Source organism: Elephas maximus, chromosome 11 (assembly GCF_024166365.1).
Source record: "Elephas maximus indicus isolate mEleMax1 chromosome 11, mEleMax1 primary haplotype, whole genome shotgun sequence".
Lineage (NCBI taxonomy): Eukaryota > Metazoa > Chordata > Mammalia > Proboscidea > Elephantidae > Elephas > Elephas maximus.
Window position 1 is genome coordinate 112,805,995 of NC_064829.1, and position 16,685 is coordinate 112,822,679.

At 48.9% G+C, this 16,685-nt stretch overlaps 1 protein-coding gene across 1 annotated transcript; it reads left to right on the forward strand.

The window, feature by feature from the left end:
* Positions 1–1,227: 1,227 nt before the first annotated feature.
* Positions 1,228–10,543, forward strand: LOC126085307 (delta(3,5)-Delta(2,4)-dienoyl-CoA isomerase, mitochondrial-like). Its single transcript, XM_049900544.1, has 10 exons — positions 1,228–1,386; positions 1,811–2,018; positions 2,165–2,253; positions 8,473–8,597; positions 8,677–8,725; positions 8,916–8,980; positions 9,543–9,613; positions 9,697–9,768; positions 9,983–10,133; positions 10,309–10,543. Exons 1-10 carry the CDS (start codon positions 1,320–1,322, stop codon positions 10,411–10,413), a joined length of 1,002 nt encoding a protein of 333 aa, XP_049756501.1. The 5' UTR covers positions 1,228–1,319; the 3' UTR covers positions 10,414–10,543.
* Positions 10,544–16,685: the final 6,142 nt, after the last annotated feature.

A 16,685-nucleotide genomic window follows, 5' to 3' on the forward strand; every position in this document is an offset into this window, starting at 1 on the left:
CTCGGGAATTGAGGCTGGTTTGACATCCGAGCCACTGATGACGATGCGGTCAATAGTTGGCCTGGACCAGAGAACAACAACGCCCAAACACTGTCCTCATTTGCCGTAAGCTTGCTTTTTTCCTTCTCCTTTCCCCTGGTGAATTGAGATCTCTGGCGTCTGGGGTAGCCAAGAACCTGTGTGACTAACAACTAATAAAGACCTTGTGGTAAGACACAAATCGTTTGGAGTAGTCGTTGCGACTCCCTCTTCATGACAACAGGGTAGGGCTTCTCAGCTCAGGACTAAGCCCTGACTAGGTTCTTACCTTCTTCTGATCAAGAATGACGAGGAGAGGCTCAGAGTTTCCACACGATCAAAGGCTTATTAGGGACAGAGTAAAAGGCTCGCGATGGAGAGAGGGAGAGGGGTTTCCACTTATGCTAGCCTCCAGTCTCTCACTGGACAAAAGGTTTCCTAGGGCTCATAAAACTTTTTAGGCGGGAAAAGGGCATTATCTTTATTCATTAGATGGTTGGAGACTTCTAGGAGAAGGGGGAGATTAAGGAATCTACATGCACGCAGTTAGAATTCAGGATGGACTTCCTCGCAGAGGTTGCTGGAACGAAGATGGAGTCTGTCACAAAGGCTGCCAGGAAGTCGAACAGGACTTCTTCTGGAATGTTGTGCATGCGTGATGCCTCTGGATCTTGGTTCAAGCCCTGGCGAGAGGTCCCTGTTCATGTTTGTCTCACGTGGAAGGTCATTCATAGTCCACGCTGATCTTTACTGCGCACGCTCTGCACCTGGTGAGGCCTTGAAAAACAACTCAGGAGGGTGATCAGTAATTTATAGCTGGTCAAGTATCCAGGGCCTTGAAATGTAGCCCCTCATCTTGTCTAAGCACCTGGTTTGTTAATTACAAGTAGTTTTCCGCCGCCAGCAGCAAAAGTTGTATGGTGGTCTGCACTTAGGTTTAGATTCAGAGACTAATTATAGCTGGTCGTGCATACAGGGCCTTGAAATGTAGTCTTTATTTAATTCAGCCAGCTCATCTCAGTTCCTCGAAGAAGAATTACTGGACTAAAGGTTACGCCCCTAAGACTCTATAACTGACTGGGCCGAAAGTTCCTCTTATAAGCTTCTCTATAACTCAATTTTCCAAGCCCAACAGGAAGGAAACAAATAACGCAATTTCCGGTTGCCCTTAGTAGAGATGGCGGAAGAAAGGCATGCTCGCTGGGCAGGTTGTGGCTTCGATGCCCTCACTCAACATGGCGGTCTTCCGGGCCTGCCCCCCTTGGCTTAGTCCGGTCGTTTAGGTTCGCCACTCTGTGAGCATGGCGGTGGCGTCGGCGGTGGCGTTGGCGGCGGCTTCTCGCGGACTCCGGGGTCTGATGCTGCGGCGTGAGTCGCCTCTTGACTTCCGGGGGCTCGGCGCGGATGTCGCGCTGTCGTCGCGACCATAGGACGGAAGGCGCCTGTCCGGGGTCACGGGCTCCGGGGTCCGTGCGCTCCGATCTGAATTTCTCCCAAATTCTGGGGGCCTGTCTGGTGTCGATGATGGCGCGGTATTCTAATCCCACGATCAAGGGTCTGAGGTGGTTCTCAAACTGAGGCCACTGCCGAGGGAGGCACCCCTAATCTTGAGGGCTGAGTCTTCCTAAACGAGGCCTCTGAGTGGCCTGTGGTCCCCATCTGGGGGCCCTGAGAAGTGTCCCCTCTGGTCTTGAAGGTGCTGTGTCCCCATTCTGGGTCTTGGAAGAGCCGGTCTCTCAGTCCGGAGTGTTCGGAGGTCTTTGGGGTCAGCACTCTTTCTTTCTCTTCCCAGGGCTTTTGGCCCCCACCCAGCCAGGTCTCACATGTAGCTGTCGCCCCTTGAGCTCCCCTGCACAAGATGAGGCCTCCAGAGCAGCCCCCGTCGAGGCGCCAGGCCACAGCTATCAGTCTCTTCGGGTGACATCCGGCCCAGGACACATTCTGCATGTGCAGATAAACCGACCTGAGAAGAGGAATGCCATGAACAAGGCCTTCTGGAGGTCTGACCTGTGTATCCTGGAGGCCTGCCTGCAGGAGGAGGCAGAGGCTGAGGGGCTGGGTAGGGGTGGAATGCAGTGGGTAGATGGGTGTGAGGGTAGAGGATCCCTGCCCCAGACACAGCCCTTTTCTCCCTGCTTCTCCACAGCGAGATGGTGGAATGTTTCAACAAGATATCAGAGGATGCCGACTGTCGCACTGTGGTGATCTCTGGTGAAGGAAAAATGTTTACTTCAGGTACCAAGTGTACTTTTCACACTCACCCCACCAGTCTCTCCCACTCCTGGAATTAGAGCAGTGCTTCTGAAGTAGGGTTTTAAGCAGCTTCTAACTGCCACTTTTATCATTTTTATAAAAGGCCTAATTTAAAACATTCAGATACAGAATTTAGCCCACCAGAACGTGTCCGGGCCATGGACCCTGATGTCTGGGTTTCCTTTCTGGATCTGTGATCTTGGGCAAGGCACTTAACCTCTGAGTCTTGGTTTCTGCATCTGTAAAGTGTGTTCTAGGGTAAAACCTCTGAGAGCCGGAACCTGTATAAGGTGGAAACCTGTCCAAAACCAAACCAGACCCCTTGATGTGGACTCGATTCCATCTCATAGTGACCCTATAAACAAAATAAAACAAAAACCCTTGCCATTGAATCACAGTAGATCTGTACCACGTAAGGTTTTCAAGCTTATGACTGTTCGGAAGCAGGTCATCAGACCTTTCTTCCTGGGTGCCTCTCGGTGGGTTTGAACTGCCAACCTTTGGGTGAGTAGTTGAGTTCTTAACCATTTGTGCCGCCCAAATACATGTATGCTCAATCTTTTGATTACTGCACAGGTGTGTTTTTCAGCTTGGATCATTTCCACTGATCAGATTCACTGACTCTTTCCTGTCATCTCAATTCTGCTGTTATGCCCATCCAGTTATTACTTATTTATTCAGATGTCGTATTTTTCAGTTCTTAAATTTCGTTTTGTTCTTTTTATATTTTCCATTCCTCTGCTCAAGTATCCTATGTTTTTATCGTAAGCCTCTTTTTCTGTGTTGTTGAGCATAGTTGTAATGTCTGGTTTAAAATCTTTGTCTCCTAATTTTAAAATTTGAGTCATCTTGGGGTCAGCCTCTGTTTCTTGTCTCTTTTGAAAATGGGTCTCATTTTCTTGTTTCTTTGTATTTTTACTAATTTTGGATTGTAACCTGGATATTGGGGATATGATGTTGTGGAGACTCTGGATTCAGTTATATAACTCCAAAGAATGCTGAATTTTCTTTTTAGTGGCTAGGTTGGAAATGTGTGTAAGTCCGTGTCTTGGGCAACAGTTCAAATGTCAGTTCAGTTTTCCCATCTTTTCCTGGGCTGCCTGCACGGTTCATGAGTGAGCCAGAGATATGGGCAGAGTTTATACACAGAATTTGGGGCTCCCCTCTCTGACCGGTTTCTTGTTGGGATTTCCCCTTCACATTCCAGCGTGTATACCCTGTAACTCTAGTCTTCCTTCTTCAGGCACTACTTTATCCTGCCCGCAGGCTAAAAGCTTTAAAAGCAGGTAACTAACTCACTTTGTACCAGTTCCTGGTTCTAAGTGCTGACTTCCTCCAGAATTGGCCCAGTGGCTTCAGTAATGGCTTTCCAGTGTCTTGCCAGCCAGAGTTCATGGTTGTTATCTGCAGGAGGGTTGGGCCTTTAGGACCATATCAGAAGTGAAATGTCGCATTTCACTCCTTTCTTTTTTAAATAATATTTTATTGTGTTTTTGCTGAGAGTTTACACAGCAGATTTGGTTTCTATTTAACAATTCCTACGCAGATTATTCGGTGGTATTGGTTACATTTTTCACACTGTGTCAATGTTCTGATTAATTCTGTTCTGGTTGTTTGTTTCCAGTAATCTGGTTTCCCTGCCCCCGTATCTCTTCATCTTTGCTTTGGAGTTATTGTTGACCATTTGGCTTCATACAGATGATTTTTTAAAGGAGCTTAGTACACGCAGGTTATGTTCTTTATTTTATGAGCCACTCTGTTATTTAGCTAAAAGATAACCTCAGGGGTTAGTTTTGGTTTGGTGTTTAAAGAGTATCTCAGGGCGATAGTCTCAGGGAGTCCTCTAGTCTCAACAAGTCCAGTAAGTCTGGAGTTTTTATGAATTTGAGGTTCTGTTCTACATTCTTCTCCTGTGTTGTCAGGATCCATGTATCGTAGCCTTGCTCAGAACAGTCAGTATTGGTATCTGGGCACCATCTATGTCTTTTGGTCTCAGGGTAGATGAGGCCGTGGTTCATGTAGGCTATTAGTCCTGTAGACTAGTTTCTTCTCTGAGTCTTTGATTGCCTTTCTCTTTTGCTCCAGACAAGCAGATACCAATATTTATATCTTAGATGGCTTCTTGCAAGCTTTTAAGACCCCAGACACTACTCACCAAACTAGGATGTAAAGCGTACGCTTTATGCCAGTTGACCAAGTTGTTCCAGGAGACTATGGTCCTAAGCCTTCAAACCCAGAAAACCAAACTGGCAGAGTGTTTGGTTACGTTGAAGCAGTATCCGTAACTGGGCCTACTATGTGGTTTATTATATATATGAGCATATATGCAGGCACACACATACCTGTGTGTACACATGTAGATATACCTGTATGTGCGTGCAGAGGTGTACACATGTGTACCCATACACATATATACCTAAGTAAATATACACATATATACCTAAGTACGTACGTATGTAACCACATGCATTTTCTTTTTTTGGGTTGGTGGTGGTGGTGTAAAATTACGTATATCTTCTCCTTTACCAAAAATATCCTTTTCTCTTGTCCACTTCTTAGTGGCACCCTTTACCTTGGTCAAGCTGTGTGCACCGCACCCACATTCGGTGCTATGTTTCCCATCACTGAAACTAACAAGCGTCCACTCTCTAGAGAAAGTCCCCCACCCCGCCCCCACCCGAATTACTGATGTCTGTATCAGACCCAGCCCAGGGTCTGAGAAGTGGGAGGTGAGGATTCGTCTGTGACTGGGCCAGGCCTGGAGCCCTTGTCTGCCTTCCAGCTCCCAGCCAATTGTGGCCGTCTCATTCTATTTTCACCAGCAAGACACTGAAGGCCAGAAAGAAGAAACTCAGGGTCACATAGTGATCCGGTGACAGAAAGGGACTACTACTTAAAAAAAAAAAATAGCTTAGAGACCCTATTCTAAACACTTTGCATATATCAAAGAATTGTTTTCACCACAACCCTGTGCATCGCTTCCACTATCATCCCCATTTTGTAGATGAGGAAACTGAAGACCAGAGAGAGAAAGGAGCTTCCCAGGGCTGGTAAGCAGCAGAGCTGGGATTTAAACTCAGGCTTCCTGGCTGCAGAGCCCTTGCTCTTAACCACTAAGTGGGTAGCCCAGGTGTCTGGCACGCTGGCTAAAGCTCCTCCCACCTCTTCCACCTGCACACTGTCCCTTCACTCCTGAGCTCATTGTTAGCACCTGCCTCATCCGGTTGCCGTGAGGATTAAATGAGTTCACATGACAAAATGTTTCGGCCTGGAACATAGTACGTGCGTTATTAACGGAGCTGCTGTGATTTATGATGATGATGATTATGAATGATATTTGGAGTATTTAGAGGTTCACAGGGCTGGTAGAAAGTCACCAGAACAGGAGGAGACTCTGCAATGACTGGGACAACTTGTTCCACAGCCTGAGGACAGGGGTTACAAATGCCAGAGTCTACAGGTCCAGGAAAAAAACAAACAAACCAGCTGCCATTGAGTTGGTTCCAACTCATGGCAACCCTGTGTGTGTCAGAGTAGAACTGTGCTCCATAGAATTTTCAATAGCTGATCTTTTGGAAGTAGATTGCCAGGCCTTTCTAACGAGGAACCTCTGGGTGGATTTGAACCGTCAACTTATCGGTTAGTAGCTGAGTTCTTACAGGCCCAGCTAGGGCGGTTAAACCAGAAAAGCCGGTGGGAGAAGGTGTCGTAGGGTGCCAGGGCAGGCTTGTCCTGGGAGTAGGCAGCATCTGATGAGTCACACGCATCTCAGACATGGCGCAGGGCCAACAGACGCCAGTGGGCTGACGTAGATGCCCTTGGCCACCACTGGAGTGGAGTCTGTAATAATAGTAACTGTTGTGATGCCGCTGCATGCCAGACACTGTGCTAAGCGCCTCTGGGGCTCCATCTCCTTGAATCCTTGCAGCCCTCTTGGCTCTTGGGAGGGATTTATCCTCATTTTCCAGAGAAGGTACTCCAGGCTCAGAATATGAAGTTGCCTGGCCCAGGTCACACAGGGGTGTCCTGCCTACATGAATTTAACTTGCGCAAATTCAGCTCTACCCTGGCCAGTACTCCTACGGTCTCGCTTGTTCCAGCAAGTAGTGAGGCAGGGAAGCCTCCGAGTCAGTGGTGTGGCCAAATGTATAGAGGATTTTTCAGGGTCTGACAGACAGCACTGTTGAGAGGCCAGGCAAGGGAGTGAGAGTGATTAACGCGGGTGGAAGAAAGCGAAGGGTTGTTTGGCTCAGAACCCTCCCATGGCTCCATCTCACGCCAGGTAAAAGCCAGAGTCCTCCCCATGGCCTACAGATCCCCCACGATCTCCTGTCACTTCTCTGACCTTAGCTCTCCCCACTGCCCCTGGTTCACCTGCTGTGGCCTTTTCAGTGATCTTCAGACAGGCTTGCCACATTGCTACCGCAGGGCCTTTGCACTGGCTGTGCCCAATACTTAGAGCTCTCTCACCCAGGCATACCATGGCTTCTTCCCTCTCCTATTTCAGGCCTTCACTCAACTGTCACCTCCTCAGCGAGAGGATTCCTGACTACTTTCTTAACCCTGCACCAGCCCTTGCTGCACGTGCAGATACACACACACACACGCCATCCTCCTTCCTTTAATTTCTCTTTTGTACTTTGCACTACCTGACAAAATAGATTTTCTTATTTACTTGGTTGTCTGTTTCCCCCATAGGAGGGCAGCTCCGTGAGGTCAGGGATTATTGTTCCAGGCCCTGGGGATACAGTGAGGGAGAAACACCTGTAACCATGGAGCTCACATCCTAGAAAGGGAGACCTGCCCTAAGCCAGATAAACAGAGTTGTAGGATACCACTGAGCAGGGTGGGAGATAATAGCAGAGGAAGGAGATGGGGATGGGCAGGCAGGCAGGACCCTGCTCAGGTAACCTTTAGACTGTGGCCTGAGCAAAGTGGTGGGGTCAGTCTAGTGACTGTTGAAGGGGGAAGGACTGTTGTAGGCAGAGGGAGTAGTCGGCACAGAGGCCCTGCGCAGGGATGGTGTTGTCTGGTTGGAGCAGGGTGGGGGCAGTGTGCCTGAGGTGGAGATAGACAATAGGTCAGAAGCGATGCCCCTGTAGGAGCTGGTAAGCATGTGGCAAGGACTCTGCCTTTTAGTGGAAGTAAGCCACCACCTGCCTGTCAGTCCGTTTTACTGTGGGGGCTTGTGTATTGCTGTGATGCTGGAAGCTTTGCTATTGGTATTTCAAATACCAGGTAGGTCACCCATGGTGGGCAGGTTTTAGCAGAGCTTCCAGACTAAGACTAGGAAAAAAGGCCTGGCGATCTGATTCCAAAAATTAGCCAGTGAAAACCCTGTGAATCTCAACAGAAGATTGTCTGAGATAGTGCAGGGAGATGAGCCCCCTAGGCTAGAAGGCACTTGAAATACCCAGTGGCTGAAACATGGACGCGAGCATACCGACAAGCATGAACATGGTGCACGATCAGGCAACATTTCTTTCTATTGTACATGGGGCCGCCATGAGTAGTAGCTGACTCGACGGTAACTAACAACCAAGTTGGAGTGGAGGGGAAACAGGAAGGACCTGATATGACTTCGGCATTCACAGGGTCCCTCTGTCTATGGGTGGGGAACAGACTGTGGGGGCAAGGGTGGGAGCAGGGAGACCAGGGGAGATGAGGGTGACCAGGACCAGAGTGGGGAACGCAGAGAATAATTGCTGGAGGAAAGGTCAGATTTGGGATTTATTTTGAAGTTGGAGTCACAGAAATTGCTTCATCCTGGTGTTCCCCACCTCAGGAAACATCTCCCCCATGTGATCCGTTGCTCAGGCGACACACCTGGACTTCTGTGTGGGTGGCGTGGTGCCTGAAAGCATGGCGTCTGGAGCAAGCCACATGGCCCTGGGTTCAATATCCAGGTCCACGACTCCCAAGCCAGTGTGCCTCAGTTTACCCCTCTGGGAAATGGAGGTGCTAATAGGACATAGGTCATAGGGTTGTGAGGAATACATGGGCAGTGACTCAATGAACGTTAGCTTTTATTCATGTTTTTATCTTACCCCACACCCAATCATCGGTAAGTCCTGTGTGACTTCTTTCCTCCTGTGTAGTGGTTTGGGGGTTCTAACCTGCTGTGTCCAGGTTCTAACCTCTGGCTGGGGCAATGGGTGGGGCCTGGGAGGCTGAGTGAACTCCCTTACCCCTCCCCACCAGGTATCGACCTCATGGACGTGGCTCCAGTGCTCCTGCAGCCCCAAGGGGACGACGCGGCCCGCAGAAGCTGGTACCTCCGTAAAATCATCCGCAGATACCAGGAGACTTTCAGTGTCATCGAGAAGGTGACTCGGGGGCTGGTAGGCTGTCCCCACTGCCCACCTCTCTGGCCAGCCCTGACCCTGCTGCTCCCTTTGCTTCCAGTGCCCCAAGCCTGTCATTGCAGCCATCCATGGGGGCTGCATCGGTGCAGGTAGGTCTGCACCCCCACCCAGTGTGTTCACCCTGGCCAGGCCCCTCTTGGCCGCTGCCTTGAGCCTTATCCAGTAACCTACGGCCTCAGACGTGTGGCTGCTTAGACTTGATCCCCAGATGCAAGGCCACGTCCTCAGATGGAGGCGCTGACCTTGTGGTTGTTTAGTGTCCTGGCCTCTCCCTCCCAGGTGTGGACCTCATCACTGCCTGTGACATCCGCTACTGTGCCCAGGACGCATTCTTCCAGGTGAAGGTGAGCCATCCTCTCCTGAGCTTCTGCTTTCCAGATGCCCCTCTCCCCAGCCCCCCTTAAATCTGAGCAGTAAGTGGGGCAGGAGGGCCTGGAGGAGCCCCAGGGCTTCTGGGAACACTTAGTCAAAACTGAACCTTAAAAAGTAGGACTTGTCTGTGGGAAGAAACAAGGGTGGGCCGTCCCGGTGAGGTCAGGAGGGAACTGAGGTAGCAGATGGGATGAGGCTGGCTCGTGCTAGAGGCTGGGGCTGCTGATGCCTCAGTGTCGGGGAGGGCGGGAGGCACCACAGAGCCCAGGGATGCAGGACACAGGGTCAGATGGGCAGTTAGGAGGGCTTCCCTCGGGAGATGGGCTTGGCTGACCCCAAAGAATGGACAGAGCAGAGGGAGTTGGAAGGTGGGCTCTATTCTAAACTGAAGGATGCTGCCTGGTCAATGTATGTTGATGGGAATGAAATGGGGTGTTTGGGGACCCCCTGAGCTGGGAAATGGGGCACGACCCCCTTCCTGGCTGAGCTGGGGTCAACCCCAGCGGTCAATGAAAACCAAATGACTGCCCCCAGGAGGTGGACATCGGTCTGGCAGCCGACGTGGGAACCCTGCAGCGTCTGCCCCGGGTCATCGGGAGCCAGAGGTGAGAGGGGCAGAGAGAAGAGGACCGCAGGGCGCCCCCGACGCGGGGAGACGGCCGTCCCTGACGTCCCGCCCCTCTTGCAGCCTGGTCAACGAGCTGGCCTTCACCGCCCGCAGGATGATGGCTGACGAGGCCCTGAGCAGCGGGCTGGTCAGGTAGGGCCGAGGCCGGGGGCGCGGGGCGGCCCGCCCCCAGGACTCCTCGGCCCGCGCGTTCCTGGATCGGGGTCCGCTGCCTGCTCCGATCGGCCCGCTTTACGGCGGGGCTTCGCCGTCCGCTCGGACGGGCCCCTTCCTCCCTGCGGGCGGGAGGACGGAAGGTGAGGAAGCCCCGCCCCGCCGCCCGATCCCGGTTCCCTTTCCTCCGCAGTCGGGTGTTCCCAGACAAGGAGGCCACGCTCGACGCGGCCTTCACGCTGGCAGCCGAGATTTCCAGCAGGAGCCCCCTGGCGGTGCAGGGCACGAAGGTCAACCTGGTCTACGCCCGCGACCACCCGGTGGCTGCCGGCCTCGAGTTCGTGGTGAGCACCTCCTTCCAGCCAGTCACAGCCCGCCTCCCGTCCCAGAGCGGCCAGTCAGAGCGCAGCAGCTGCGCAGGCCGTGTCCTGATTGGTGGGCTGCTGGCTGCCCCGTTTCTCATTGGCCCAGCGCTAACCTTGCCCTGCGTCTTCTGTTGCCATGGCCCTCCTTCTGCAGCACAATTGGAACATGAGCATGCTGCAGACCGATGACGTCCTGAAGTCTGTCCAGGCCGCGATGGAGAAGAAGGATCTGAAAAGCGTCACCTTCTCCAAGCTCTGAGAGCCCGCGTGCCCTGGGTCTAGCTCTGTCCCGCCTTGGTGCCTCCTCCCAGTGTGTAACTTCACAACACGGATTTCCTCGAGCACAAGGCCTTGTGTTTGCCCCATGAGCAATAAATCCATGTAAAGAACCTGGTGACCTTGCTGGGGAGAGAGGATAGGCAGAGAGGGGCCGAGATGCACCTGGGGCTCCAAGGACCATGGTTGTGCTGAAGGTTGGGGACAGAGATCCGACCAGTGGAATGGGTGCCACGTAGGTGATGACCGTCAGGAGCTAGGGTGGGCAGGCGCGGGCCGATAGTGTGGGGGCGTGGAGCGATCACGGGTCGCAGGGCTCCCCCTGGGCTGGGAGGCTCCAGATGGTCTGCTGTCTGCCCCTGGGGGAGGGTGTCCTTCACTGCCTGACACCCTCTCACTGCACAGCAGATGGGCTCCGGGCCTAAAGTCAGCATGGGGGTTGATTCTGGGCTCCCTTCATAGACATCCCGTCTTGGGCCAGCTGCACCATTCTTTCAGCTCCAGGTTTGTTTATCCACATATACTCCTGGATTTATGTGTTTGCAATGAGCACAGGAGCCAACCAGTTGCTGTTAAGTCGATTCTGACTCATGGCGACGTCATGTGTGTAGAGTAGTATGGCTTCATAGGGTTTTCATGGCTGTGACCTGTCAGAAGTAGATCACCAAGCCTTTCTTCTGAGATACCTCTGGGTGGGTTTGAACTGCCAGCCTTTTGGTTAGTAGCCAAGTGCTTCAATGTTTATGCCACCCAGGGACTCTTGAAGACAAGAGAGCAAGCATTAATTTCAGTGCCCTCTGTGTGCTAAATCCTGTTAAGAGCTCTTGATATTTATTAACTTACTGGTTGCTTACAAGGACTTTATAAGGCTACTAGTATCATTGTCCCCATTTTACAGATTGGCAAATGGGAAAATTGAGGTTAAGGCACTTTCAGAAGATCCCACATGGAGTTACTGTCATTACTGTCAGTAAATGGTACACCTGTAAAAAGTTGAATTGGCAAAATTCTGCAATAGGTGTATTTACTAAGTGATAAAAAAAAAAAAAAAAAGTAGTTGCTGAGGCTGCTTCTGTACAACCAAGCACCTCATGGGATTTGGTTCCTTGGTTTGGAGGTTTAGGGTCATGGTTTCGTGCGACATCCCAGTTAACTGGCCTGATAACGTGTTTAGTGCTTCTGTTCTACCTCCTAGTTTGCTGTGTACTGCCTGGGGTCTTAAAGCTTGCAAGCGGCCATCCAAGGCACAGCAGTTAGTCTCTATTCACCTGGAGCAACAGTGGAAGAAGGAGAGTCAGAAATAGGAGGAGGATAGGAAATGCCTGGCTAATTGCCTCCATGAACAACTGCCTCCTTTGCCATGAGACCAGAAGAACTGGGTGGTGCCTGGCTACCATTACTGAACATTTTGATCAGAGATTCCATAGAAGAATCCTTGTCAAAAGAGAATTTCATAGACTCTGGACTTTCTGGCCCCCATGTGTCTGTCGGTTTGTTGTACTGTGGGAGTTCACGTGTTGCTGTGATGCTGGAAGCTATGCTGCTGGTGTTCAAATACCAGCAGGGTCCCCCTTGGTAGACAGGTTTCAGCTCAGCTTCTGGACTAGAACAGACTAGGGAGAAGGACGTGGTAGTCTACTTACGAAAAAAATTAGCCAGTGTAAACCTTATGAATAGCAGTGGAACATTGATACTGTGCCGGAAGATGAGCCCCTCATGTTGGTAGGCACTCAGAGTATGACTGGGGAAGAGCTGCCCCTCAAAGTAGAGTTGACCTTAATGACTAGGATGGAATTAAGCTTCCAGGACCTTCATTTGTTGGTATGGCATGACTCAGAATAAACAGCTGCAGACATCCATTAATAATCAAAATGTGGAGTGTACAAAGTATGACTCTAGGAAAACTGGAAATCATCAAAAATGAAATGGAACGCATAAACATCAATATCCTAGGCAGTAAAAAGGTAGAATGGACTGGTATTGTCCGTTTTAAATCACAGAATCGTATGATCTACTATGCTGGGAATGACAAATTGAAGAGGAATGCCCTTGCATTCATCATCAAAAAGGACATTTCAAGATCTGTCCTGTTTTCAGTTACAAAAGAAGCCAGCAGAAAGGAGAGGAGCTTCCTACCACCAAGAAAGAAGTGCCGGGATCGGAGCAAGTCCTTTGGACCAAGGGTCCCTGCACTGAGAACCTTCTACACCAGAGGAAGTTTGATGACAAGGACCTTCCCCCAGAGCCAACAAAGAGAAAGCCTTCCCCTGGAGCTGGGGCCCTGAATTTGGACTTGTAGCCTTCTAGACTGTGAGAGAATAAATTTCTCTTTTTGAAGGCCATCCACTTGTGGTATTCCTGTTATAGCAGCACTAGATAACTAAGACAGGGTAACTTCTTAGCAGACCCCAGAAGCTGAATCCTAAACAGAAGGTGGAAAAGTAGAAAAGAAACTCAATTTGAACCCAGAACCCCCAAGCAACTCAGGACTCAGTGGCACCAGGTACTTCTGGGGGTAGGAGATGAAGGACACCCCCAGGATGGCAGTGATGGGCAGTGCAGGATGACAGCTGCCACAGAACCCCAGCCCCATTTGCCACCAGGTAGGAAATGGAGGGCAAGCAGGACGGGCACCCACGCGAGGAGGCTCCAAGGGTGAAATTTCTGAGAAGGTGAAGCTGATAGAATACCTGATGCATCTGAACATACTAAAAGAGGGTTAGTCAAGAGACAGAGCATAGAGGATTTGAATTCATAAGAATTACCGAGGAAACTCAGCAAGACAAAACAACCAACTCCAGGGGAAATAAAAAGGTACATCAGAAAGGAAGACTCATCTATCACATGGCTGCGTGGAAATGGTTAACACACAGTCCCAGTGATGTAAACACTGAACCAAAAGACTACTTCGGTCAACTCTTGTGAAGTCATCATCCACTTTCCCAGTTGTTAATGTGTTGCCACACCTGCCATTTCTCTCTCTATAAACCATCTGAGGGTGGGTTGCAGGCATCATGACAATTCAGCTCTAAGTACTTCAGTGTGCATTTCTTAAAAATGATCCTCCTATATAACCACAATGCAATTCATACCTAAGGACATTGACATAAATTTAATATATTCAATGTTGTTGTTAGGTGCTGTTGAGTCGGCTCCAACTCATGGTGACCCCATGTACAACAGATTGAAACGCTGCCTGGTCCTGCGCCATCCTCACAATCATTGTTATGCTGGAGCCCATGGTTGCAGCCACTGTGTCAGTCTCTCGTTGAGGGTCTTCCTCTTTTTCACTGACCCTCTACCTTACCAAGCATGATTCCCTTCTCCAGGGAATAATCCGTCCTGATAACATGTCCAAAGTATGTGAGATGCAGTATCGCCATCCATGCTTCTAAGGAGCATTCTGGTTGTACTTCTTCCAAGACAGATTTGTTTGTTCTTTTGGTAATCCATGGTTTATTCAACGTTCTTTGCAAATATTGCAATTCAAACGTGTCAATTCTTCCATCTTCCTTATTCACGGTTCACCTTTTGTGTGCATATGAGGCAACTGAAGACCCGTGGCTTGGGTCAGGCACACCTTAGTCGTCAAGATGACATCTTTTCTTTTCAACGCTTTAAAGAGAGAGGTCTTTTGTAGCAGATCTGCCCAATGCAATGCATCTTTTGATTTCTTGACTACTGCTTACATGGTTCCGAGTGGCTCCAAGTAAAATGAAATCCTTGACTTCAGTCTTTTCTCCATTTATCAAGATGTGGCTTAATGGTCCAGTCATAAGGATTTTTGCTTTAAGTTGAGGTATAATTGATACTAAAGGCTATGGTCTCTGATTTTCATTAGTGTTTCAAGTCCTCTTCACTTTCCGCAAGCAAGGTTGTGTCTTCAGCATATTGCAGGTTGTTAATGAGCCTTCCACCATTCCTGATGCCTTATTCTTCTTCGTATAGGCCAGCTTCTTGGATTATTTGCTCAGCATACAGGTTGAATAAGTATGGTGAAAGGATACAACCCTGACGTACACCTTTCCTGACTTGAAACCGCGCAGTATCCCTCTGTTCTGTTAAAACGACTGCCTTGTGATCTATGTACAAGTTCCTCATGAGCACAATTAAGTGTTTTGGAATCCCCATTCTTCCCAATGTTATCCATGATTTGTTATGATCTGCACAATCAGATGCCTTTGCATAGTCAATAAAACACAGGTAAACATCCCCTGGTATTCTCTGCTTTCAGCCAGGATCCATCAGACATCAGCAATAATACTCCTGGTTCCACATCCTCTTCCAAAAACGGCCTGAATTTCTGGCAGTCCCCCATCAATATACTGTTGCAGCCCCTTTTGAATGATCTTCAGCAAAATTTTATTTGCGTGTGACTTAAACGATATCGTTCGATAATTCCCACATTCAGTTAGATCACCGTTCTTGGGACTAGGCATAAATATGGATCTCTTCCAGTTGGTTGGCCAGGTAGCTGTCTTCCAAATATCTTGGCATAGAACAGTTAGCACTTCCAGCGCTGCATTTGTTGAAATATCTCAATTGGTATTCAGTCAGTTCCTGGAGACTTGTTTTTCGCCAATGCCTTCAGTGCAGCTTGGAACTCTTCCTTCAGTACCATGGGTTCCTGATCATAGGCTACCTCCTGAGATGGATTAACGTTGACCAATTCTCTTTGGTACAGTGACTCTGTGTATTCCTTCATCTTCTTTTCATGCTTCCTGCGTCAGTTAATATCTTCCCGGTAGAATCCTTCAGTGTTGCAACTCCAGGCTTGAATTTTTTCTGCGGTTCTTTCGGCTTGAGAAATACTGAGTGTATTCTTCCCCTTTGGTTTTCTATCTCCAGGTCTTTGCACATGTCATTATAATACTTTGTTTTCTCGAGCTGCCCTTTGAAAATTTGTTCGGCTCTTTTACTTCATTTTTTTTTTTTCTTTTCAGAGTCTCTTCTGACATCCATTTTGGTCTTTTCTTTCTGTCTTGTGTTTTTAATGACCTTTTGCTTTTTTTTCATGTCTGATGTCCTTGATGTCATTGCACAACTCATCTGGTCTTCAGTCATTAGTGTTCAATGCATCAAATCTATTCTTGAGATGATCTCTAAATTCAGGTGGGATATGCTCAAGGTTCCCCCACATGTCTGTCAGTTTGTCATACTGTGGGGGCTTGCGAGTTGCCGCGATGCCGGAATCTATGCCGCTGGTATTCAGATACCAGCAGGGTCACCCATGGTGGACAGGTTTCAGCTGAGCTTCCACACTAAGACAGACTAGGAAGAAGGACCTGGCAGTCTACTTCTGAAAAGAATTAGCCAATGAAAACCTTATGAACAGCAGTGGAACATTGTCTGATAAAGTGCGGGAAGATAAGCCCCTGAGGTTGGAATGCACTCAAAAGACTACTGGGGAAGAGAGCTGCCTCCTCAAAGTAGAGTTGACCTTACTGACATGCACGGAGTCAAGCTTTCGAGGCCTTCATTTGCTGACGTGGCACAACTCAAAATGAGAAAAAGTAACTGCAAACATCCATTAACAATCTGAACGTGGAACATACAAAGTATGAATCTAAGAAAATTGGAAATTGTCAGAAACAAAATGGAACTCATAAAGACTGATATCCTAGGCATTTACTGAGCTGAAATGGACTGATATGGGTCATTTTGAATTGGATAATCATATGGTGTACTGTGCCGGGAATGACAGCTTAAAGAGGAATGGCTTTGCATTCATTGTCAAAAAGAACATTTCAAGATCTATCCTAAAGTACAACGCTGTCAGTGATATCCACACACCTGCAAGGAAGACCAGTTAATGCAACCATTACTCAGATTTACACACGAACCACTAAGGCCAAAGATGGAGAAATTGAAGATTTTTACCAGCTTCTGCAGTCCGAAATTGATCAAACATGCAATCAGGATGCTTTGATAATTACTGGTGATTGGAATGTGAAAGTTGGAAACAAAAGAAGAAGGATCCATAATTGGAAAATATAGCCTTGGTGATAGAAATGATGCCGGAGATCTCATGATAAAATTTTGCAAGACCAACAACTTCTTCATTGCAAATAGCCTTTTTCAGCAGCATAAATGGCGACTGTATACATGGACCTCGCCAGATGGAATACACAGGAATCAAACCGACTACATCTCTGGAAAGAGACGATGGAAAAGCTCAATATCATCAGTCAGAACAAGGCCAGGGGCCGACTGCAGAACGGACCATCGATTGCTCATATGCAAGTTCAGGTTGAA

Coding starts and splice junctions, on each gene's coding strand:
- LOC126085307 (XM_049900544.1), top strand. CDS start 1,320: ATGGCGGTGGCGTCGGCGGTGGCGTTGGCGGCGGCTTCTCGCGGACTC. Junction 2,019..2,164: donor ATGAACAAGGCCTTCTGGAG/GTCTGACCTGTG, acceptor GCTTCTCCACAG/CGAGATGGTGGAATGTTTCA. Junction 2,254..8,472: donor AGGAAAAATGTTTACTTCAG/GTACCAAGTGTA, acceptor CCTCCCCACCAG/GTATCGACCTCATGGACGTG.